Raw genomic sequence first — 24,758 nt, forward strand, 5'->3', positions numbered from 1 at the left:
GACCATAAAAACACTCTCACCTTCCTCCACATCATCATTCTAATTTAAGGCATAAAATTGAGGTTGCAAAAAATAATGGAATCTTCTTTTCTAAAAATCTTTCACTATATTTTTGACTCACTCCAAAAAATGCAACAACCCAAAACGGCAACTGTGACACCCAACAAAGTAAATATAAACAAACTACAATTGAGAATCAAGCATCATATGCACACATCATCGGCATGAAGATCAGCAGAGTTTTTATGTAAAATTGTTCGACCGAAGAATGGCTAAAGTGAGTTTCTACAACACGGATCATTCCATCTCTGATTTATTTGCCACCCATCACATTTTTTTTCATTCTGTTGTTCGGTTCAATTTTGATATGTTCACGGACTCTGTGTGAACAATCATGCTGAGTCTCCACACCATTTTTCACTGTGGGAAGAGGGAACAAATGTAAATGAGCTACGTATGTATTCTTTAAATAGTAAAATAAAAAGTGAATCTACACACACTCCACTTAAAAGTTTATTTCCTTCTATTAACACTTTAATGCTGAAAAGATTAGGCGTCCATAATGCAATTAAATGGTTACATAGTGACTGCAATTGGAGCAGGCTGCATTGTTATCAGTCATTGTTTTGTTTGGCGTTTTCTCTACGGTGTGGCTCGATTTACATTAATCACAAGTCAGATTCGTTCACAAATAACAATAAGAGCAGAAGAAGTCTTGTTGACTATTCAAGAGGAGGAATTGAAAGCTTAGGAGAATCTCGATTTGTTGGAATGAATAGACATCAGTCAATTGTCGATAGCCTTATATTTTCGTTTCGGAATGATTTATACTTCCACAGCAAAGTTGTGATGTGTGTACTGGGTTAGTGGGGAAGCAGCATTTTATTTCATTGTGTTGTGCACCAGCTTAAAAATCCTGAATCATCGCTTCGATTTGATTGAGTTAACCAAACCAATCACACACTAAATTAGTGAAAAGAAGAGCCGATTTGCCACCAGTGGAGCCAAGCTATTTTTACTTTACAAAAAATGACAGGCTTCGCATGCACCTAAATAAAATCTGTTGTTTGTGGTGCATTCTTCTTCCTAGATTAGTTGAAATGTTGAAATGAATGGCATTTAATTTTAACTACTATAAATAAATGCAATTAAGTCGAGATTTCACTCTGGACTACGAAAGCCAAACTTTTTGCATAGGTTGTTAGCCTATTGTTAAATAAGAATGGAAAAGACAGCTCCTAGCAGTGCATTTGTTTCATTTCTCTCGCGAGCATTACAGTTTTCGCCTGCATAAAAGTTACCTATGTTTTAGAGGTCAATTACATACGCACACCCTTCAACATTACAAAACACGCTTATTCAGAACACGTCTTCCTGTTCCATTCACATTTTTAAGTATTCGCCAACCCAAATAAAGTGACCAGAAAGATCTCCATATGAGACATAAATATGTAGGTACTCATTTGGAAAGAATAAACTTTTTAATCTGATGGGGAAAATTTCACATATTTTGCAAAGCTGTTCGTGACATTCGGGTAAAACTTAATTTTGCATCTACAGATTCATTAGTCTTAATGCTGCATTTAACTTAAAATGAATGGGCATAACCATATCCAATATAAACTGAAAAATGCAGGTAAATTACTCCAAAGTATTTCGATTTAGCTAACTGGCCAACTGCAGTCATTATGAAAAACGATTGCTTTAATAACAAGCCAAACAAGGCGACCCCCGCAGGATCCAGTGATGATACAACATTAGAACATCCTAGATTTAACGCAAAAATTCTCGTAATAAAGAAAGTGCAGTGGACACGCAATGTTATAATAATGAAGATTCATGTGATGCCAAGCTCATCAAACTTTTCATGTCGTCGTCGGCTTTAACCTTAAATCAAGATTTGAAAGTTGAAACGGACCGGCACGATTGGTATTATGCAAAACTCAAAATAATTGAAATTTACTTGGGACATAAAACGAAAGTCATGGGAGCTTGAATTCAGTTCTACCTAAAATGTCTACAATCCACTCTTGTAAGAAATATAGTTTGTACATGGATATTTTATGCAAATTTCACAAGCAGCCAAATCACAAGACGATGAGCATACAATTTTAAAGCCGTCTAATTGGAAAAGAAATTGCATGCACAGAAGATTATTTAAAAATAAAGATGTGATGCACATTGATTCGATACAGCGAGCGAGAACCACCAACGATATCCACAACATACGTATTTTTTCCGTGATTAATTGAGCAATTAACACATTTTTGGCAAAATCTTGTGCAACTTGCAATTTATTTTGTTCTCATCAGTCATATCATTAACAGAAAATCCAAAGTTATGTGGTAATTGCTCACCTAGAATAATTTAATAACTTTGAATTTTCCCAAAACAAAATGATTCATTACTCTTTGTGAAATACAAAATGATTTCAGCAAATTCAGTCAACATGCGCATACATCTGCCGTGCCCTACATGAAATGATGCGTTTCACATCACACACAGACACAGCACAGTAAGCTCGCCAACACGTTAGCATTTTGATAATTAATTTACACCAAAGGTTAGATTATAATTAACCAGCAATGCAACAGAGAAACTTTGAGAGCTAACCAAGATGACATGATATCTCGTATCGTACAATTAGATACGTGTATTGTTTAGCATTTATCATCGGACTGAAATTCATACGTAAGATCACCTCCCAATTATTTATACCATCTGAGACTTGAAGTACGTGCAACAATATTTTCTTGGGGCACTAGTTTATTGATCGATTTAGTAAATTAATAAACCATTTTTATCCACAAGTCCATATGAGGAATAACCTTATATAGCACAAATCCATCAATTTAAATATGAATCAGAATTGCACAAAATATGCAACACTTAATAGACTGAAAGCATTGATGAGCTTTTGACAATGTGCGTTTTTGCTACATTATGTCATGCATACATTTATTTTAATAACTGGACTACAAAAATTTGTTTATTGATCATCAAAGAAAGTCGTTGGACGAGTAGCGAGTTCTCGCTTCTGACAAGTTTCTGCTGTAAACAAAGCACTTGAGTGAACGCTACGCACTAAAAATTTGCCACTTCCTTCCTAACAATTTGCAGTAACGCTGCTCAAGTGAGAAACCTGTACAAAAAACGATCGACTGCAATTAATTGCATTAATGTTTTTAAATGCTAACCAAAGTAAAATTATAATAGTGTGTCCGTCCATATCCACCCTTATTCATGATGCACATGTCACCTTGATTTGTTTAAGGTCCTTTAGTTATGTAATGATGCATTGCTCGATTTCTACACGAATTTCCAATCAATTTTGAAGGAAGTAAACCAGCTCTCATTAAAATTATTGAATGTATTATTATCTTGCAATAATATTCTCTGTAACTGATAGGTATCAATTTTCACGAGCAGATGTGCATATTATTTACTTTTCAAATCCCAGCACATGGTCACAATATATTTCAAGCGTACATATTATTATGGTGAAGATTATATTTGGTAGTTTCCTTTCCGTGGGTAACGTACCATCGTTAGACATGTGCATCGCAAATCGCAACATATTTAACGTCAAGCGAAGAAGAGAATTGTGGGTTGTTAATAATGAATTGGCAATTATGATAAGTACGAATTGACCATTGTGATTTCATTCAATCAAATGGTTAGCAACTCTCTTTTCCATTAATTATTATAAATGCAAGGGTAGAACCGCTGACAATAATAATTTATGTAAATTTGACCACATCCCACAGCATGTATAGATGTATGCACAGCCATAATTAAAAGGCTAACTTCTTCAACCTCACAAGTAATGTAACCACTAAAATATGTACATGCACAATAATGACGCCAGTCGTATGACTTATGTATGCACGAAATAGAATTTCATGTAAACTGTAGTACCCGACCCGTACGGCATAACGAGATTCCATAACAAAACGCTTCCTATCATCATCCCTCGGCATAAATTATATTGAAACAGAATGTAAAATTTTAGAAATTCGTGTACTGATGTTTTCGTATGTGCATATGACACATACAACAAAAATGAGGATAAACCTTGATCGGTGCATTCAAACTATTTGGAATTACTTTTTTTTCTTTTTTTTTGCTTATTTTGATGCCAATTTCTTTATATTTTATATCCTGGCGAATCTTTGTATGCATTTACTGCACCACAACTTTTACTTATGATTGTACTCCAAGTTTAATATAAATGCTTACAACAAACCCTTGATTTTGATACAGATGTGCGATAGTGTTACAATTCAGAATTTTCTTAACTTGGGGAGACTCGTAAAGAAATTGAAAATGATCTCTTTTCATTTCATCCTCCAACTTTCAGTTCCGCTCTCATTAAGCCAAGTTTAAATTGGTCAAGAAAGGAGCAGCGGCGCGACCTCATCTCGTGAATGTGGCAGCGAATGAGAAGGAGAGTGAATTAACCGTGGTGGGTATAAGCACAATGTGCGTTTCGACATGTGTAGAAACCATTGTTTAATTAGCGGAAGGCAGCTTACTTAGTGCTCATCATCTGTGTCGTCTCGTCTCACGATGTCATCTTATCCTCATATTTTCTCAAAATTTAGCTTTGCTATTTTCTCCACATTACGTATAAGAATAAATTATGCATATTCCTGCATACATAAATATATGCATCAACATGGTATCATTTTCTCATGAAATAAACTTGAAGTATGTAAACATGTACAAGTAAAATTTTACCAAAAACACGACAGCAAAATCTTCAATGACAGACTGATGAATAATTTCAGGCAATGCTGTAGCTTAAAATTTGTGATTTTGTTTGACATTTATCATTCTATGGGGCACCGGGCCATAAAAACGGTGTCAATTAATTGTATGAAACTTGTATGTACATACATATTTGACAAAATATAACAATCAAGTGAGCATATTTAAATCTAAGCACTTATAATAAATTAAATTGTTATTTTATTTTATACTCACATATCTATAAAACCATTACATTAAAACATTAGAAAACCATTCTTTTCCAATTATTAAATTGAAAATAGACGTAATCTACTTTATAGACTCACTAAACGTGATATCATCATTACGTCATCATATTAATATCCTAGTAATTTGAAGTAATAAATTATTACTTATGCACATAAACATAAACTTGAAGACTCGATATGACATTGATCAAATGCATATGATGTTTGTAATGTAAATAGTTTAGATCAATATGATCAATACAAAGTTATAAGTTATTATTTATCTATGGATCATAAATCGTGATAATACGTGATTATTAGATATTGAATTATACCGTAATGATCAAACCAAACCCTTCCTTGAAGCTATTGACCTTCCATAGTTTGCACTGTGCACTGATCCAAATTGCTACTTTTTTGTCACATATGTATGTAAATTTTTATGCTCTGCCCTAAGGTCGTCAAAACGAATTACATAAGCTAACTTGTATGTTAGTTAAACCAATTAAGCGAGATAAATATGCCCTAGTCGTTTATAGATATGAGTTTATTCAGAAGATAGAATAATTACTGCGTGCAGTAGTAGATAAACAAGGGAGCTGTTGTCACATTGTACATGAGAAGTTGAGTTGCATAATTTTCTGAAAGCTAAAATTCGCAAAATTATCCGTTAGACTGATTTTTTTCCTGACTCGTGCAAATTGTATGTGAGAAATGGAATTTGGAACAAAATTCTTCAAAATTACTCACGAATAATTGTCTTACATTTTTTCATGAATTTCCTTAATTACTGTTTTCCCTCCCCTAATTCGCAAATTTCTTAATACTCGTGCTAGATTTAAATGTTAACGAAATGGTTTTTCTTCATACCGAAAAATTGCATTTTCTTTTAAATGGCAACTTTTCTTGGGTCATACATGTACATTCATATACTCATAACGCCAGCAGAATTTCACAATAATACAATGAGTTGCTGAGTTCAGCAAATATGTAAGGTTTCTCTCCCTCGAGTCCTAATAAAATTCGGCAGAAAGAACGCGTAGACAAGTTTGGATGGAAATTGTTACATAACGACGTGAATAATAATGCATAACTCAAGATAGCACATGCACATATAGGTGGCTGAAGGATATAACGGGTCTCTGGGCTAAACCAGACAAGGTTCAACTTCATTAATATCCACGAGTTAATCAACAATGTACCATGCGTCTTAATAAGAGCAATAAATACAATAAATGCCTTTCCTCTTTTAGCCACTTGACAGCTACTAGAATATCTGACACTGCGGATTGATGATGTTAACCACATTTGCATACTTAACTTAGTCCCTCTGACCAATATTCTATTGTCAATCACAAAAAGGAATTATTTGGCCATTGTCGCTGTATAAAGATGTGTGCCATGATGGTGTTTGAAACAGCTTATGTAATTTTGCGTCTGGGTTTGTATATCTTTGAAAGTTATCAATGAATAAATAGGTTGACGTGTTGTTAACTGCATACCAAATGCAAACTTGATAAGAACGAATTAATAATAAAGGTCGTCTTTAAATTTGTACCTATGCCTGATCCATCTTATTATGTATTCTCTGTCAAAAAGTTGTCGGTGAGACCATCTCAGGATGCACATGAGCGAATGTGGTTACGCAAAAGCCATAGCATCGTACATACTGCGAAGACAAGAATGGAAAAGGGGAAATCTCATCGCAATCACAACAAAATTTAGAGAAGGTTACCGACACCATCGTTTAGGTTGAAGCACAGCTTGAGTTTGTTGCACGAAGAATCCAACATGATGCAATTTAAAACGTTCGTGTAGCATGCTTCTCACCAGAACATATCTAAACACGGTAAGATCACTGACGCTCTGATTTTGAATAATTGCAAGTTTGGAAACTGCTCATGAAAACTGAAAACAATATTATTGCTTATGACAGCTTATACACATACTTATTTGCATATCCCTCAATCGAATTTATAATAATAATTTATTTTTTTATAATCTCATCCATCATTTGTTATTTATTATGATCACTTTCATATGCGTGAGCCAAACGCGAGAGGTGTTTTGCTTTGTCTTCTTCGCATGGTGTTAATTTGATAGCGTACGAAAGACGAATGAAACCTAGTGGAATGAATTATCGTTTTTCGATTTCAAGCATTTTGACGACTCAATCTGTACTCTGCGTTGGAAATTAAGTGGGAGTAGTGTAGAAATAAGAGAGTGCCAACTAATGATACTGCGGGAGGATGATCTATGGCCAATAAATATGTGAAGTAATAACAGCCAGGCAGATGAGAAGATGAAAAGTTGGAAGATTTTTTAAAGAAAGAGAATAAGAGTTGTGCATGTCAGTTTTACGATGGAATTACCTGGGAAGGAGTCAGGAATCACGACACTTGGACCGGCTTCTTTCCATTTCCCATTCTTCTGAATTTTCAAGGACTTGGCCAATAATTTTGTAGGTCTGTATTTTTTGTAAAACAGAAGTGGTTGAGTGATATCAACGTCCGAGGGGAGTACTAGAGTTTTCAGCAGATTTGCTTCATCGCAGTTAGTCAAGCGTACCACCCTCGGGAGCGGGAAAGAGTTTAGAAATGTGCGGATACTGTATGTCTCAGGGCTCCATGATAGAAACCGGAAACGGGTGCTGCGGGTAGATCCCGACTCCGATAACAAAGCTCCACTGCTGGAAGACTTAACCCTCACACTCGCACTTCCGCCAGACATGTTAATTCAATATTTTTTTCTAATTTTGTTATTAGGGTAGGAAAATGGGGGAAATTAATCAATGATGAGTGTTACGTAGTTAACGGGTATGTTGGTCGGGCAGTTGTTCTTTTTTCACAAGAACTAAACCAGTTTAACACTTGAATGACACATGAATATAAAAAATTTGCATCATTCAATGCTATGCAATATGGTCTTCTGACTGGCACATGCATGGATAGCCACGGTGCGTGACTGCACAATTTACAAAATCCGGTTTGTGAGTTTGTTCCGTATCCTCGTCCTGGCCCTTTGTGAACCTTATGGATTTTGTTGCCTTCTCCATTTACCGTGAGAGTCCATCGTTTCGTGAGTTACGCATGAATTCATACACTTTATTTTTTTGAGGCAAAGAAACTGTACAGGCTCACTCGAATTATTATTATATCACTATCGTTTACAGTAACTGATCTCCTGACACTTGAATTGCAACATGATTATGCGTAACTCGAGTCACTTACTCACTCCATTATTATTGCTGTGATGGATGACGATTATAATGGGAATGGACACAAAGATAGTTAATGTGTCATGTGCGAGACAGATATCATGGGGATCAGATCGTTTTCGAGATTGGAGGAATGATTGTAATATGATGTTGTAATATTGGGTTATAAAGTGAGATGAGATTAAGATGTCTAATTTGATTCACTTTCTCTATTTCTAGGCTTCTGGTATTATTGGTTGGTTGCTTGCTGCTTGGTCGGCTCTGGGCTTTGTTATATGTCTCCTTGTTTGATGTGGTAAACGCTTTGTGACTCCAGATTACAGAGAAGAGTCACAATTAACAATGCGTATGTACGTCTGGTTGCAATTCCTCATTGATGATGACAAAGTTGAACCAATTATTGAAAGGTAGGTCGACTCCACTTTTCAAAGTAAATTTCGCTTGCCACAGGAGTAGAAGCAGATGCCTTGATAACTTCCTCCCCTTCTTCCTCGCTGAAAAATGGCAAAATTACAGGTTAAACTCACCAGTCAAAATTACTCGGCTATGACTATATTTTATTATTATCATATTGTTTTAGAAAAGAATGCAACAAAAGTTGGCGTTTGCTCCATTGTACGATTCGAATAGTAACAAGACAGACAACCACAAAATAAGTCTTTTGATCTTTTATGAAACGATGAAGCAATAAGTTTACAAGAAATTTTGTCACTTGTTCCTCCTCGCTCAAGTAAGAAATTAATGGACCTACACCCAACTAACCAAGCCAATTGGTTCCTTTACGAGATTTCTTCTTCCCGTAACCAAATTGGTTGTAGTTGTAAGTGTAACAATGGATGGTGAAAATGCTTAGTTTAAATAGCAATCCAATTCTTCTCAAAGTCTTCAGACGACGAGAGTTCTCGAGTATTTTCGCATCACACTCTATTCACTTTGTTCCCTCAAAAAGTGGGATTCGTTGAACACTTGAATCGTTTAAGTGTTTTGCGGTTGTTTTATGTATTTCAGTTGTGTGTACGTATATCGATCTCTGCAGGTTTGTACATAAGACGTTGGCTTTATTGCACATGTATTGAGGAACCACACCTGTTGCATTTTATAAAAAAAAATATATAAACTCGCTCACTCTGCACCTAGTGGCAATCAGTTATTTTGAAAAAGTGACAATGTATTTGTTTGGGCCATTTTCAAATTCAATAGAAATACTTCTCCTTTATCAAACAAATAAATAAATACGTAAACGAAAGGAAATGCTAAAGTGCGAATCTATTTCTATTCGCACCAATCATATCATGCCGGACTTTAGAAAGTCAAGTTTGAAATTTAAGGATTCCTTGTACATTTTTTAGCAACCAGGTATATGCACACATAGTTAATGCCACTCTAATAAAAGTCTACTATACGTACTTATTATTATCAGAATGGTGAATAATTTTAATCCCGCTCGGATGCCTTTACTTGGGTGAGTGCATTGCATCAAGCTACACAGATTAATATTGGATGACGAAATAGTCATTGAGAATTGAAGAAAACCACAAATTGCTATTATGCATACTTTGATTAATTCGTTAACTTCGTCGGTGTTAGATTAATAGGACGTGCGTATGTACATACATACGTAAGTAGCCATGGCTTAAACTGGGCTTGGTCGCTTTTTGATTTAAATCATTTTTATTGAATAAGACGCTTGTCCTCTCACGTCTTTAACTTGTCTTGATTTGGTGACAGACCGTCTTTGGTCGAGTATGTGAAGGTGTCCACTTAACACGAATGGACAAAAGTTATGCAACCATTGGCGATTAATCAGCTTGAAATGCGAGGATTATTAAGAATCCAATTAATTTGACTTAACCTGAAAGTGCTAATTCATCTCACGCTTCTTGTGCTTCTCACGCACATCGCTCACTTTGGTGGGGATGACATTGAATAATCTGTGCCTCTTGTTTGAATTTTTGAATTGTCTAGATTGTCATTTCAACATATTACAAAATTCAGAAATTAACAAAAAAAGACGTGTTTGTTAAGTAAGATCACGAGGATAGGATAGTTATTTCTCACTTTAAAATAAATCTATAATGAACATCAACAGCCACTGAATATGCGAGTATTATATGAAAGTAAGTACATATTCTATGTATTTGATCTTGGGATTACAAATGTTATGAGATGACGAAGCCTTATCTTTGAATGATTTCTTGTCTTAAAGAGCTACCCTGTGACATTAATTGCTAATCGAAAGGGTTGTTCTATTCATAGTGCAATTATCAGTTGTCATACAATTTTCTGCTTATATAATTTCAGTTTGCGAAGGAAACATAATACAAATTTAAGTAAGTGAAATTTTTACCGATTTTCAACAATCAATAGAACCCTCATTGTTCTGCGAGGAATTACTAACAATTAATAATTATAGAAATGATAAATTTTACGCAAATAAATAATTGTGCAATCCTTGTGCACATTTAGAAACTCACAAGAGACAGGCCGGTGAGTGGGTCAATGTGATATTATTAAATTGTCAAAGGCTGCATTGTGTATTCAACCAGCATGGGCGTGAATACATATTTTTTAACACCATAAAAATTTGAGATGATTGAATGGGATCGTCTCCTAAACTTCAACATGGTCATTTGGTGCTCGTATTGTTCAGCTTTCTCACACACAAGTAAGTCCAGTGTCACGTCGCTGACGACTCTTCCTTTGAGTCCTTCGTGTGACGGGTCGTAAATAGTCGCCATCTAAAATCTGATTAATATTTCTTTCTTTCATTTCATTGCTTATTCATATTTTCTCACTTCTCAACAACTCGTCAGCTTTAATCTCCTTTGGGTAACAAACGGTTATGTCGACGTTCAGTGTAAAGGCTGTCCGATAAATTATTTCGACTCATTTTAGAAGAAGTATTTGCAATTGTACTACAATCTATTCTGAGGTTCGGACTTATGATCTCATTCTGATTCGTCATGCGATAATATCATCGTCTATTCATTAAAATCTTACTAAAACCCTCAAACTTTCACATCCCTTCAAGTTCAGGCGCAAAATTTTTGTAAAATAAATTGAATACAGAAACCACCAGCGGTTAAACGGTGTTAATTCGTCACATTAAAAACATGAAAATCGTCCCCCATGACTTTGCGTGAAGGGAAATTATTCTAATGCAAATACTATTTTTAAGCTGACCATATATGACGAATAACCAATGAGATTTGTGTATGACAAATCCCCCCTCGCTGATCTTTTATTCCGTCATCCGTCTGAAATCTTGTGCTGTGAATCGCTCCATGCCTCGCTCAAAAATTTCTCAAGAAAAGGTCAAGTTTATTTTTCTTCGCAGGGTTTGATTATTGGCTTATTGGTTACGGGACGGGCTATAAAAATTTGATTTCAGCAAGCATAACAATGCCACGGCTTATTAGTTCCATTGGCATAAACGGGGCATTGAATATGCGTAAAATATCAGCCAAGTGAGGTTGTGAATAGTTGTGATATTATTCCCCCCACAAAGTGACGCTATTTTATGACTCGTAATGAACACGCCACACCTTCGAACTCTACAGAACTTCAGAGCAGGATAGGCACTTACGAGAAGTCATTTGTGTGGCATGGTTTTTTTAACACATCATTAAACCAAATAATACCCACCTTTAATATTTATGCCTTGATTTTACATACGACTTATAAAAATTAATTTACACGAGTATTATATTTTAATAATAGAAATTATAGAAAATGTGGTGCACTTACAAGGTCAATTCCATAAAATTTTTGCTTGTATGTAATACAACTGATTTCTTAAACAATTAGGAACTCATAAAAATGAGTTGTTCAAGTCACTTTAGAGAAAAGTACGGCTCTTTTTTTATTAAGATTATCTTAAATTTTAACACAGTCTGTCTCGACGATAATGGACACTTTCACTCCAGTTCAAACTATCAATGTTCCAGTTCATATAAAAACAAATCCGGTTTTCATCTCAAAGAGAGGTTTGGAATGTGATAATCAAGAATAAGAGGCGAACTGAGATGTGATGTGGTCGGGTTGAGGGAACCGTGCAGACTGAGTGAGTCAGGTATCCTGAGGAGTTGCATGTTGTAGTGAAAAGCATTAAGACAAACCTGATGCATGTTTAGGATTAGCTGGGAGTCTCTTTATTGCAGCAATGATAAATGCAAGAATCCTGTACGCACAAGTAGCCAAAGTCGTTTACATCTCTCCCCACGTATAATCGAAGCAGTAGTAAGTTCACTTCGTTCAAGAATCGAAAAAAAGTATCCAAGAGGCATTTTATTGCAGCAGTTGGTAGCTCAACATGCAGCAGACTTCAATCTCGAATCTTTGCACCAATTCCTGGAGCTTTTTCAAGTTCGATTCAACAGTCGGCCAACCAGAATGCTCATATAATCAAGTAGAAATCAAGTAGTAGCGTCAGGGTTCTGGAGCAATTTACAATTTCATCAGTTGAGCGATTCCTTCCTTGCTCCAAGTTTCCCAAATCTCCTTCCAGGGTCACCAGACTTGTGTGTATGTTCTTAATTTATTTCTTAGTGCGAGCCACAAGTTCGATCAAATTTTCCTACATATGTATGTATGTAACTCTGATCAAGTCTTTATGATCATGCGAAATATGGAAATTTTTATTACGAATAAAGAATTATTTTTATTTCAAGAATGCACAAATTTTCCGACATATCGCAATTTCCATGAATTTGTTAAATTATGTAAAACAATGAAGGAATTTGTAGTAATTGACTGTCCAAGGTCGGGTTAATAATGATGACGATGATGATGATCGTTATAATGAGTTGATTGAATTTGTGCTGCAACCACATACAAAGAATCCTTCTGGCTTTGTGATGATGAGGTGATCAACCAGCCAGCTTACGGGGCAAGTCGCATAATCACAATAATTATTAACTGTTGGCTGATCATAGCATTTACTGACTCACTGAGCAACTGCCAACAACGCGTCCTCATTGAAATCATTATTATCATATTATCTTAAATTAAGCTCTACGAGACGACATGCCACCACTCTCAGAGACGACGTTTTAATTGCAGATGCAGCGTATGAAAATTTTACATGATCATTACTAGATTACATGCGTAGAATTGAGCATACTCGAAGGAGCTAAGGAGGGGAGCTTGCGAGGTTGATAATAACAGATCCTGATGCCCTTTGTATATGTGGTAGGGTCCTATGAGTGTACTAAAACCCTGAAGTGGTTTGACTCCATAGCCACATTTGCGCCCGCCACACCCACTCAAAAATGTCCAAAAAACGCTTTCACCCCAGTTTTCACTCACTCAAATCCACGCCAAAAATCCAATTTTACTCGGATTTTGAAATTTCTTTCACCATTTCGCTCCCAGATAGTTGCTTTCTTCAATCCAATGTCAAACTCAATTTTGATGATGATTATTTCGCAGGCATAATTTGCGTTGTGGATTACTACAACAATGCTCATTCAGAATTTTAAATTTTAAAAATACTAATAATTTCGAAAATATTGAGTTTGATATCGAATTGAAGAAAGCAACTATCTGGGAGTGTAATGGTGAAAGAAATTTCAAAATCCGAGCAAAATTGGATTTTTGGCGTGGATTTGAGTGAGTGAAAACCGGAGTGAAAGCGGTTTTTGAGCATTTTTGAGTGGGTGTGGCGGGCGCAAATGTGGCCATGGAGTCAAACCACTTCAGGGTTTTAGTACACTCATAGGACCCTACCACATATCCAAAGGGCATCAGGATCTGTTATTATCAACCTCGCAAGCTCCCCTCCTAAGTATGTGTTAGCAAGAGTGTGAGTTGAGTCGAATTAATTTCAGATTTGCATTTTTTGGTAAAGGTTCCAAGTCATTGGTAGGTTGTGCCGCAAATAATTGCAAATTGCTCATGTTTTTCATTCTTGCACTTGAAGTTTTGGACTAATGAAGGAAGAATGACTCATTGAAAGATGACAAACTCCTCCATGGATAAGGATAAATGTTGTGCATGTGCCATAATGCTTTTTGTAGTTGGTTCCCTTGAAACAATGTCTGCATTTCGAGTAGTTCTGAACTTTTTCCATCAAATTTCTCATTAATCCACCTAGCAATAATTTCTTGTAAGGGATACAATCGTGTTCCATGACTTTGGACGTTACTTAATAAAACGTAACTTGGGATTAATCTAGCGTATCTGATTGTTTTGAAATTATTCATCTTCATTCATTTCAAAAACGCAATTGTGCCCAAAGTTTGGAAATTATGCAGACAGCCCACGCAAAGCTTGCCAGTTGTTTGCTATAAAAATTAGTCGAGTTGGTAGTGCGTTACAAACTCAATCTTCAGATACTGCAACATGTAAACTTATTGCAAAGATACTCTAGTTTTTCAATGCTTGTATTCTTGGAGACCACTTATCCAAGAAAATTGGCAAAACGAACAGATGAATCACTAAAACTAACCAAATTAACGAGGCGCAACAGGTGCCGTTTGGTTTATTTTTGTTTTATTTTTGGTAACACCAAATTACAACATCAAGCAACCCAAAATTATCAGTCCGTAACGTCATCTCAAACATCTCTTGATAAAACAAAGTATAACTTGAATATTGGGGGAATTAAGCAATAACAAGCAAATTATTCTCGCAGTCTGTCCTGTAGCAAACAAAACGGCCAAATTAGATCAGCAAATGCCTTGTAACAAGTATTAATTAATGCAAATCTATGATGTAGAATTAACAAAGATTGATTCAGTTTCGTTCTTTATATGCTTTTGTTTGGACTTTATAATGCATATTTAAGAGACTTTAAGTAACCACTATTTAATTAGAGTTCATACAATTGACACGTATTTAGAAATGCTAATAATAAAATTGAATTGTATGCATGCATAACCTTTGACTTCCTTTTAAACGACATTTCAAGTCACAATAGAATTTTGATCCCGTTAATTGAATGCGTGTTTCTGGGAAATGAAGCAGTTTTGACAGGATGGAGGACTATATAATAGCACAAAGTTGGAAAAATTATTTATGCAATTCAAATTCTGGGTTAAATATGTTGTGTCCTTTGCACTGCATTGAGCTGAACCCCATTTCATTCGCGGATTTGTGAATGACGGTTCAATGTGCATACATACATCCATATGTGCATACATTACAATAAATATGTGAGGACTCAATTGTTGAACTCTGTTACAGAAGAATTGAGAACTATTGTCATGAAAAATTCTCACGAAAACCACCCCAATCGGTCTGCATACATATACTTACTTTATCATCAGTTGAGCATTATTAACGTACTTATTTCACATCACTCATTGTGTGGTTTGTGTACGCCTCAGTGCAAGGAATAATGTTTGTGCAAAATATTTGCGGCGTTTGTTTGTTGACACACTTCTCATAATAAAGATAACATTATTAAAATGTAAGTAGGATTGATGTTGCACTTAATCGATGCGATAGTATGTGTTGCATTGGTTTTTCTGTTAATCTTGGATTAAATTAGCTCAAGGCAGCAACCGGTTGGATTTTTTCCTGCTTTACATTTCTTCACAAAATTAGGAAAAGTCATAAATTGTCAGTGTCAGTAAAGTAACATTACTTGAAAATCATTGTCGTCATTTGAATTAGTTTGTTGATAGGTAAATTTTTGCAATTTAAAATTTAAGACACTGCAAATTTCAGAGTAGTTTCTTGCTAAGTTAATTTAAATGAGTGTTTTTTAGTCACATCAAGGCTAAAGAAGAGTCGGTTGGTTGAGAATGGAATTTATGACTGCTGTTGAATGTTTAATTTGATTTCAGTGCATACGTTATAGTTTTTAATGCCCAAACATATGTAAAAGCAAAATTAAATAAGGTATCGCGTATGAAATTGAATGATTACAATCCAACATAAAATAATGGCAATACAGAAGAAAACTAATGTTATGACTTGCACTAGAAAAAAGTTGACAACAATTTCTTATATAATTTAAGAGATTTTTTAATAACATGTTGTCTTATGCTGCACGAAGGTTATTGCGGTGTCTTAAAAACGGGAGAGGAATATGTAACAGATCACCAAATAACTTTATTCATTATGTACATTTGTCAACAAAAGAGGATTTTTAGGATTTATTTAGCAAATCAAATATCTAATAATGAGTGTAATGATTTTTGTGTTCTGTCTAAAGCATTCCTTGCAAATTGTAAGTTACAATAATAGTTTGCTAAGGTGTGAACTTGCAATATCTACAAATATTCTGAAAACTTAAAACAAAAGAAACTAATTTGTTAAAAACTGCACCTCAACCGGGATTTTATGTACTTGCAGCTCATTTCCAACATTTCTCGTCTTTCGTAGACAGCTTAATATCAAATTTTTAAATTGAGGGAGACGATGAAGGCGAGTCCATGTCCAATTTTTTCATATCCGTTCGTTCATACGCATTACATGGAATATTTTTACGGTGACCACAACCTGCCAAAGCATTTCATAGCAAGACGTGAAGAGCTGAGAAGAGGCAATTTCCCTCCTCACAAAAGCATTTAAGCATTAAATGTCGATCTAATAAAATTAAATGAGGGGCGAGTGAGCGAGCACCGTTGTTTTACATCATGTGTTTGCTTAAATCTTCAAAAAAACTTGGTTCATTATCGGTGAACATGACAAACTTTATTCCATGAATTTGCCGTTGCGTACCGTTCCTTATTATGTTGCTCTGCTCACCCTATTCCGGTTTTGTTTCGCACTTGATCTTCAGCCCTGCCTGCCACACTGCGCAAATCACATTCTCTTTCGTCCGGAGTGAGTGAAATGTAATGTAATATTTTCAATTGGCGAGGGTATGCGATTTTCACTGGTGTCAATGCATATTTCAGAAAATGCTGATGTGCACCACTGCGGTCAATGATCGGTAAATATGAGTCTGAGAGTACCACTGGTTACCATAAGTAGACTCCCTTGCAGTCATTTGATTATAAACTGCCAGTCAGTCAGTACAGGTAAACCGGCCCCAGTTTATAACTACACATAAACTGGCCAAGCTTGAAAATTAGCTGCATAACGTATGCAGCTGAAAGATGCAAAAGAGTATGACTAAGCATGTACATTTGAAGTATGTAGATATGAATTTTTAGTAATAACCTGTAGTAAGATTAGAATTTTAATTTTACGCTTGGATCCAAATTAATAAATGTATTTATGTTGCGTGATAGTTGATTAGAGATAATGGGTATTGAAAATCTTGCCATTAGAATGCGTAATTAAATACACAAACATTAATTACTGTATTTTAAGCTAGAGTGAGTATATAGCAGTTTGGAGAGGTTCGCTTTGATGTATTGCAAAATAAAGAAAACGTCCCGCACCGGCTTCCTCCATCATAACCATAACAAATATTATTTAATGCAATACACCTGCTATCGACAGTTGATATGTAGTAGAACGAGGAACAATCACAACGAAAGGATTACTAGATAGTGGAATTGCATCGAGTATTATTATGCTTCATTTCACGTTGAGAAGGTGCACTTTGTGTACATATTCAGTAATTAGTGTCAAAATTAGTAAACATTATGCACTTACCCGTGTATTTATAGGAAACGCACGGTCAGAGTAACGTTCATAGTTTATCTTTACACACAATTCCTGTAGATAATTGCATTAATGCTAAAACTAGGAAAATACCATATCAAAATCCTTAACGAAGCTTCCGTCATTCATTCTCGCCTTCTCGCCAAGCAATTAGACACAACTCGCAAAGATTACAGATTATTATTATGCAACGTAATATGATAAGAATGATATGATAAATGTAACTCATCAATGGTTGAATGTGAGCTGATTACAGATTCGATTTGTAGTAATGCAACATTTCCTTCTCAATTCTCAGCGCATAATGAATTAAGCTAACTGCTTTAGATGTCCAACACCTGAGAGTCAAACAGGCCAGCACAACGAAGCATAATTAATAATGAGCGATTGAGTATGTTTAGTTTGATGGTTGACAATTAGTTTGGTGGAGCTGGCGTGTTTGAAATATTGGTTCCTATTGGCGAATTTACGTATCGTCATCGTGTATTACATGCACGATACAGTCATTCAGTAGCAGTAATACATTAATTCAGTAGTACATTTGAATAATTAAATACCAAATAAAATGGAAAGTATAAAAGTATGCATCATTTCATTGTGGATAAAATAAAATCAAGAAAATAGTCATTAACTAAAATGAGTGAAATTTGATGGGTAAATTAGAATATATGTATGGATGAAAACTAAGGATTCGGTCAAACTGATTCACCGTAATATTTCCATCGTTCGACCGTAAAATGCCCTTAACCAAAGACGTGACACATTAAGCTTAATCAGGGTTTATTTGTCACAAGTATAAGTGGTCAAAAGAAAGATGACTCGTGTTCCTTTGATTGCTGCTTTGTTGACGGCACAAAATGTCACATTACTGCGAGATAAATGTGGGATATTAGCAAAAACGTAGTCATCTCACTCTCACAAATTCTATGTATGCAGACAGGAAACAAAAGAACTAACACTGTTTTTACCAAATGCAACTAACAATTTCACGGTCTTGAAATCATTAGACGCGATAAATAGCTTAGGAACTGGACTAATTCGTGACAGAAATGTATAAACGAAAGTTGACAATACATTTCTCAAAAGTCTCATGCACTAAATTGAGTCGAAAAATAATTATGAAATGCTCACGATCTTGATAATTGAACTGACCATTACTTTTTTATGAAAATGCAAATTATGTACATAACCTATTTCAATATTTATTATATTATTTGCTTTGGGTTTCTTTCACTATGCCGATGACGGAGGAGGGTTCGATAAGTGATGTTATCTTGAAAGGAATAACGTAAATCCCATTCAGGTTATCAATCACCATTCCGTTCAGTTTGTGTAATATTTTTCAAACTATATGGAAATTAATCAGAATGATTAATATACTTACCCGCATATACTTCAGTGCGTTTAACCTAGCAAAACAATCATAATTGATTCATTGAACGAAACTTCCCTCATACATGTACATAAATCTGCGTCATTGCCATACATGTTACTGTGCATATGTATGTACGTGATGAAATGTGGCATAGACTTACAACATTATCTTCAGGACTTAATACTTAATCAATCATTTATCCAGGTATTGCTCCAACAAGTTGGTGCTACAATAATGCGGATATTTGCCATATATTAAATCGGATTTATGATGTCCCTCGACGGGTATAACCACGCACGGCAGGGCCATCGATCATCTGCCTTATCAATTTACAAAGTTCCACCCATTGTTTGCCACCGCATAAATACCACTAAGACCCGGTGTGCCCTTTCATTCCCCTTCTCGTTTCACCCGACATCATCCGTCTCAACGCCAAAATGAACAAGACCGCTTTCGTTTTCGTCATGTTTGTAGCCGCCGCCTCGGCCATCTCACTGAGCCGCAAAGTGGACACACTCTCCGAGGCCACAGGAGTTGTGAACTTCCGCCGGTGCGGAGGTCTTGGGACCCCTCTCCAGCTCAGGATCAGCGACTGTGTCGGAAACTGCAGCTTTGAGCCTGGCAAAATCTACAATTGCGAAGCTGACTTCATGCCAAGTAAGATAAAATAACTTGAGTTTTCGAATATCTAATTATCAACTAGAAATTATTGCTAATAAATTCTTTTGTTTGAAAACGTAAAGGTTCTGCAGCTCCATCTCTCACCCTCCGGGTTGAAATTTGCATGACTTCAGGCCTGTGCATGCAAATCATCAACGCCGAACTCCCAGGATCCTCAGTCCAACCAGGCATGATCTACACTGCCCGTTACTCCCTCGTTCCCAACGATATCCTTTCAGGTCAAACTGTCGAATTCAGGGGTCAAATTGTTCACACCAACAACCAAATCGTGGAGATTTGTCTCGCCGCTGACGTGATCATTTTGATTCCAGTAGGATAAGAAGTTTACCATATTTTAGATAGATTACAAGTCGTGAAATGTTTTTGAAACCAAATGTGAAAATAAAATACAAATTCAAAATTCCGATACATTTAGCTCGACTAATTTATATTGCATAGTATCAATAATCCCGAAAATATTAGGTAACTCATTATAGTGTACATATACGCATAATCAAATCGTACTAACAAGTTGGATTTCGAATTCGAGATAAGTACGTTATCAGTTCATCAGAAACGTCATGCATAATTGTATTTAGCTTGGCCAAGTATAAATTACATCACTTTTAAAATCAACACATGACGCAGGGGAATGTGTAAAAGGTTGTCGTCATAAAATACAGAAGCCGCATGTCAAAAACTTTGTGATAATTTAAACAATTAGATTAAAGTTACATCAAAAACCAATTAGCTAAACGGGTCAACATTCAAAATTTCAAGGTCAAACGTCTCCTCATTGTTCCTTCCTTATTAATGCATGTCAGCAAGTGAGGAGGAGAACATCAATTTATTGGACATTAAGGAATAAATGATCGCAGGTTTAAATTGAATTTCACCCCGCTCCCAATGTAATCAAGTGGGCACGTGATTTTCGCGCGAAAATATCCTGCGATCATTTATTCCATAACGAGCAATAGAATTAAAACGCCACTCCTTCTTATGACGAGGACATCAGTGACACTTGACAGTTTGGAGATACTGTACAGATCTCGTAATTGATGTGACGCTGGGAAAGTTTGTTATGTTCTATTTCATCACTGTCACCTGTGGTCTGGTTTCAGGGGGTATGCAAATTTGGAGAACGGAACAATGCTAGACTAATTCGCTACAGAATTATTATTACACATTACACATTTTGAGGTCAATGAGTATCTATGATCATCGTAGAAAATTTAAAAAGAAAAATTCGTCTCGCTTGTAATTATCTAGATGGCATTCCAATTATGAATAAATTTGTACTTTATATACATAATAAGCGCTAATTTCTGTTCAGAGTGAGTTTTTAGGCAACGGGAATTTATCAGTTATATTGCTATTATTTCAAAATTAATAAATGTGTTGACAGCATATAATTTGTAGATAAGCCGAATAATGTTAAAGGTTACCATCAGTGTTGTTCTATTCACATTCGGCTGCATTTGAGCAGCATCACCTTTTACATTGTCCTTTATTGTATCAAAAGCATGTATGTAAAGATACCTTTTAATGTTTTTTGGGTACAAAATTATTATTAATGGAGTATTGTTGCATAATAATAAACTTGACAGAGAGCCCAGAGCAGCACAATAGATGCAACGGTAATGAGACAGATTCAGCAATAATACATAAATTCGTGCTACAAGTCTGCTTATTATCATCGGTATTTCCAATACAGATTCGCGTCGTTACAAAACCATAAATCGATGCTGCATAATAATATGCATGTTGCATGGTTAAGATGAGTAAAGAAGGTAATTCATACAAAAATGCATACAAAATTGCCTCGTTATTGCTAGTGCAAGGTATACTTTATTAATTAATAAACACCCTCTAATATGTACATATAATGAGAAAATATTTATCGCAATAATAATTCTTGATGCTTTAAGTTTCTAAAAATGAGTGGTAAAATCATTAATATAAGGCAAGTACGTGTGGGACTATTGAGATTTAATAAAAAGTCACCTTATTGGTGCCAATGTGGTAATACATAGTGTTATAAAAATCATAGTTGGTAAAAAAGGTAGAATTTCTATTATACTTAATTGTCTATATACTATTTAGGTTGTGGTAATATAGATTTTTTATTTGAACCCGGCTTGTATCTGATCCAGCGTCATGCCCTTCGTTTCCGGCACAAATAGAAAACAGAACACAGTTCCAAGGATGGAAATTATTGCAAACATCCAATAGCACCCATATGGAGCCAAATTACACACAAAGTCTTCATAACTTTTTGTAACCAAGAATGCCATGAGCCAAGAAAAAGCAGTTGCGATTCCTGCACCAAATCCTTTCACGTGACTTGGTAGTAATTCACCTAAAATGTTGCAATCAAAATTAAACAATGAATCTGAAATAAATTGCCAAAGAATTCACCTAAGTACAGCCATGGGACAGGTCCATAACCGAAATTGAAGGATAGGACAAATAACATCAATGACGCCAATGGCATCCACGTATATCCTTCTGGAGTTGATTCACTCTGTAATTCTGCCCCCGTCTCATTGAACGAGTTGCAATAATCAATTCGTTCTCCGAGAGCAATTGCATTTTGCTCTTTAATGTAAAAGTAAATTCCGATTCCTAAAAGTCCTATGGCCATCCCAGAATCCGATATAATCAACAAAATTCTTCTACCGGCTTTATCGATGAGAAAAGCAGATATTGTGATCGAGATGAGCAGAACAATTCCCACGATTATAGAGGAAAGATTGGGATCTATCGTGGTTCCCGCAGAGGCGAAAATTTTGACGTTGTAGAAAACGACTGCATTGATCCCTAAATACGAAAAAAATGCAAAATAAATTATTCAAGTATTTAAATATGTACGTGGTTCGATTGCGGTGAACGTCAAATGTTTCGAACCTGACCTGACAACAAATTCACAAAACATGTATAAGCTTTTATAATTTTAAAGTTGTTTATGATTCGAACCTACATTTGCTGGAAGAACATCAAAGCGAGACATATTACATTCGGTTTAATTACGGATGGAGAAAAGAATTCTTTTGCAGACAATTTCCGGTCCTTTTTTTCGTCAATTCCCCTTCGGAACTAAAAGATTAAAAATTATTTTAAAAATGTAGTTCTATATAAACAAGTTCTTTGCACATATTTATACAGAACCTGATCCAGTCACTTACCTGCTGCAATTCTGGCTCAATGTGATCCGATGAAATTGCACCTCGGAACCATTTTAGAGCTTTGCGTGCTTTCTCTATGCGTCCTTTGGACAAGAGGAATACTGGAGATTCGGGAAGGAAGTAGACGAAGCAGAACATGGTCACAGGCACAACCGCGTTTGCAAGTGTCAACCAAAACCAGTTCATGACTGATCCGAATATATACCTGAAAAGTATATATGTAAATAATAATAAGTCAAGTGACTGCGATGGTCATAAATATCTATTCAGTTATGACATTATGATAAGTATTTAACTCGTACGTGTTTAAAATTCCTAGTCCAGCCATAAGTGGAAACAAATTAGACAGACCTCCACGAATTTTCTCTTCCGTAATTTCCGCCAGATACATTGGGATCACAACGGACATTGTCCCCACGCACAGACCTTCATGATAATCAATAAATGAAATTCGTATTAAAAATGCAAGTGCATGTACTATAGATTCATTATTTGAATCTGTATGTACCTGTAACAAATCTGGCACAAATCACGACAAACATTGAAGGTGCGAAGGCAATTGAAAGCCATCCCAACACAAACGGGACGGACATGATCAACGTCGTCAACCGACGCCCCAGTCGGTCGACCATATACCCTGCACCGGGACCGGCGACTAATGCTCCCAACTGCAATGTAACATTGTCATATTTATGTATGTATTTTTTATGTATTCAATAAATTGCCGGGTTCTTGTTACAGGCATCTCAAACAAACTTGCTTACCGGAACAATAGATGCACACCATGTTATCTCAGAATCGGATAGGTCACCAAAATGCTGAGAATCTTTCAAAGCCGGTAAAGCAGGTGCTGACCACGCACAGACGGTTCCAATCGCGTACGCCCCGATGGTAACTGGATGATATTAATATAATCAATATTGTGCGAAATATATGAAAACTAAATGATTCATTGTAATTAAAATTACTTGCAAATGCAGCCAAAATTTGAGGTTTCTTGGATGCGATGAATTGCTCTCTCTCCAATTCTTCAACAGTCCCCATTGTACGAAATATGTATCACGTTTTCGCTTGCTAAAACTTAAAACTATTCCACCTCCAGGAATATTAAGAGTAAAACGTATAGAATTTTGCCCAGGTTTTACCAGTTACACTATTAATACTACTTGGTAAAGGCGTAGTTAAGGCGAACTGATCATCTATGAGAAGCTCAACATCATCTGTTCTAAAGGTATCGCATTGTTGCAAAGATAGACACCATGATCCTTCCAGCAAAAAAATTACTGCTGAAGCTAAAAATCGTACAAAGCAATAGTAACCTCGGCTTTAAAAGCCATGTCATGAACCAGTTATGCTTAACCAGAAATGCTACGGTCGGTCGATTTGTTATGCAAACCATTGCGTAGATACATACAAACGCCAACACGGATTTCACCTTCACTCAAATTCTGCCTACCTCTTCCTTGCTGGATAGAATTTAATTTGCCCACGGGCATCATACTTTAAAAATGCTAATCCTGGAAATGGCAATGAGAACCAAACTTTGCATACACTAATTCAACCAACACAATGCAATTTTTTAAGCACCAAATATGTAAACAGTATATGTACATGCATATACACAAATATACTTGTGTACCATAAACAGACAAAAACTAAGGCATAGTGTGTACCTCGATATGGGCGCAGGCAGTGTAACGTGAACGCTACGCAATGTATGATAATGATCAAGAGCTGTCAATTTGTATTTGTCACAATCACATTCGACGAGAGAATTG

General features: G+C 35.7%; 2 protein-coding genes and 1 pseudogene across 2 annotated transcripts in view; 1 reads left to right on the forward strand and 2 right to left on the reverse strand.

Moving 5' to 3' along the window:
- LOC110846120 overlaps positions 1–12,259 on the reverse strand; it is a 33,922-nt gene extending 21,663 nt beyond the window's left edge. The window contains exons 1-2 of the mRNA XM_022092755.2: positions 11,944–12,259; positions 7,352–8,690 (exon numbers count right to left, since the gene is read on the reverse strand). Of these exons, the coding sequence (XP_021948447.1) occupies positions 7,352–7,709 (358 nt within the window). The 5' untranslated portion in view covers positions 7,710–8,690; positions 11,944–12,259. The remainder of the gene's footprint in view (positions 1–7,351; positions 8,691–11,943) is intronic.
- A 7,257-nt stretch (positions 12,260–19,516) lies between these two features.
- LOC110863291 lies at positions 19,517–20,224 on the forward strand. Its single transcript, XM_022112560.2, has 2 exons — positions 19,517–19,792; positions 19,879–20,224. The coding sequence occupies exons 1-2, from the start codon at positions 19,573–19,575 to the stop codon at positions 20,133–20,135; spliced, it is 477 nt and encodes a 158-aa protein (XP_021968252.1). The 5' UTR covers positions 19,517–19,572; the 3' UTR covers positions 20,136–20,224.
- Positions 20,225–21,763: 1,539 nt separating this feature from the next.
- On the reverse strand, positions 21,764–24,308 carry LOC110848521 (annotated as a pseudogene).
- Between the last annotated feature and the right edge of the window lie 450 nt (positions 24,309–24,758).

This window comes from Folsomia candida, unplaced genomic scaffold (genome assembly GCF_002217175.1).
Source record: "Folsomia candida strain VU population unplaced genomic scaffold, ASM221717v1 Fcan01_Sc001, whole genome shotgun sequence".
Taxonomy (NCBI): Eukaryota; Metazoa; Arthropoda; class Collembola; order Entomobryomorpha; family Isotomidae; genus Folsomia; species Folsomia candida.

Coding starts and splice junctions, on each gene's coding strand:
- LOC110863291 (XM_022112560.2), top strand. CDS start 19,573: ATGAACAAGACCGCTTTCGTTTTCGTCATGTTTGTAGCCGCCGCCTCG. Junction 19,793..19,878: donor CGAAGCTGACTTCATGCCAA/GTAAGATAAAAT, acceptor GAAAACGTAAAG/GTTCTGCAGCTCCATCTCTC.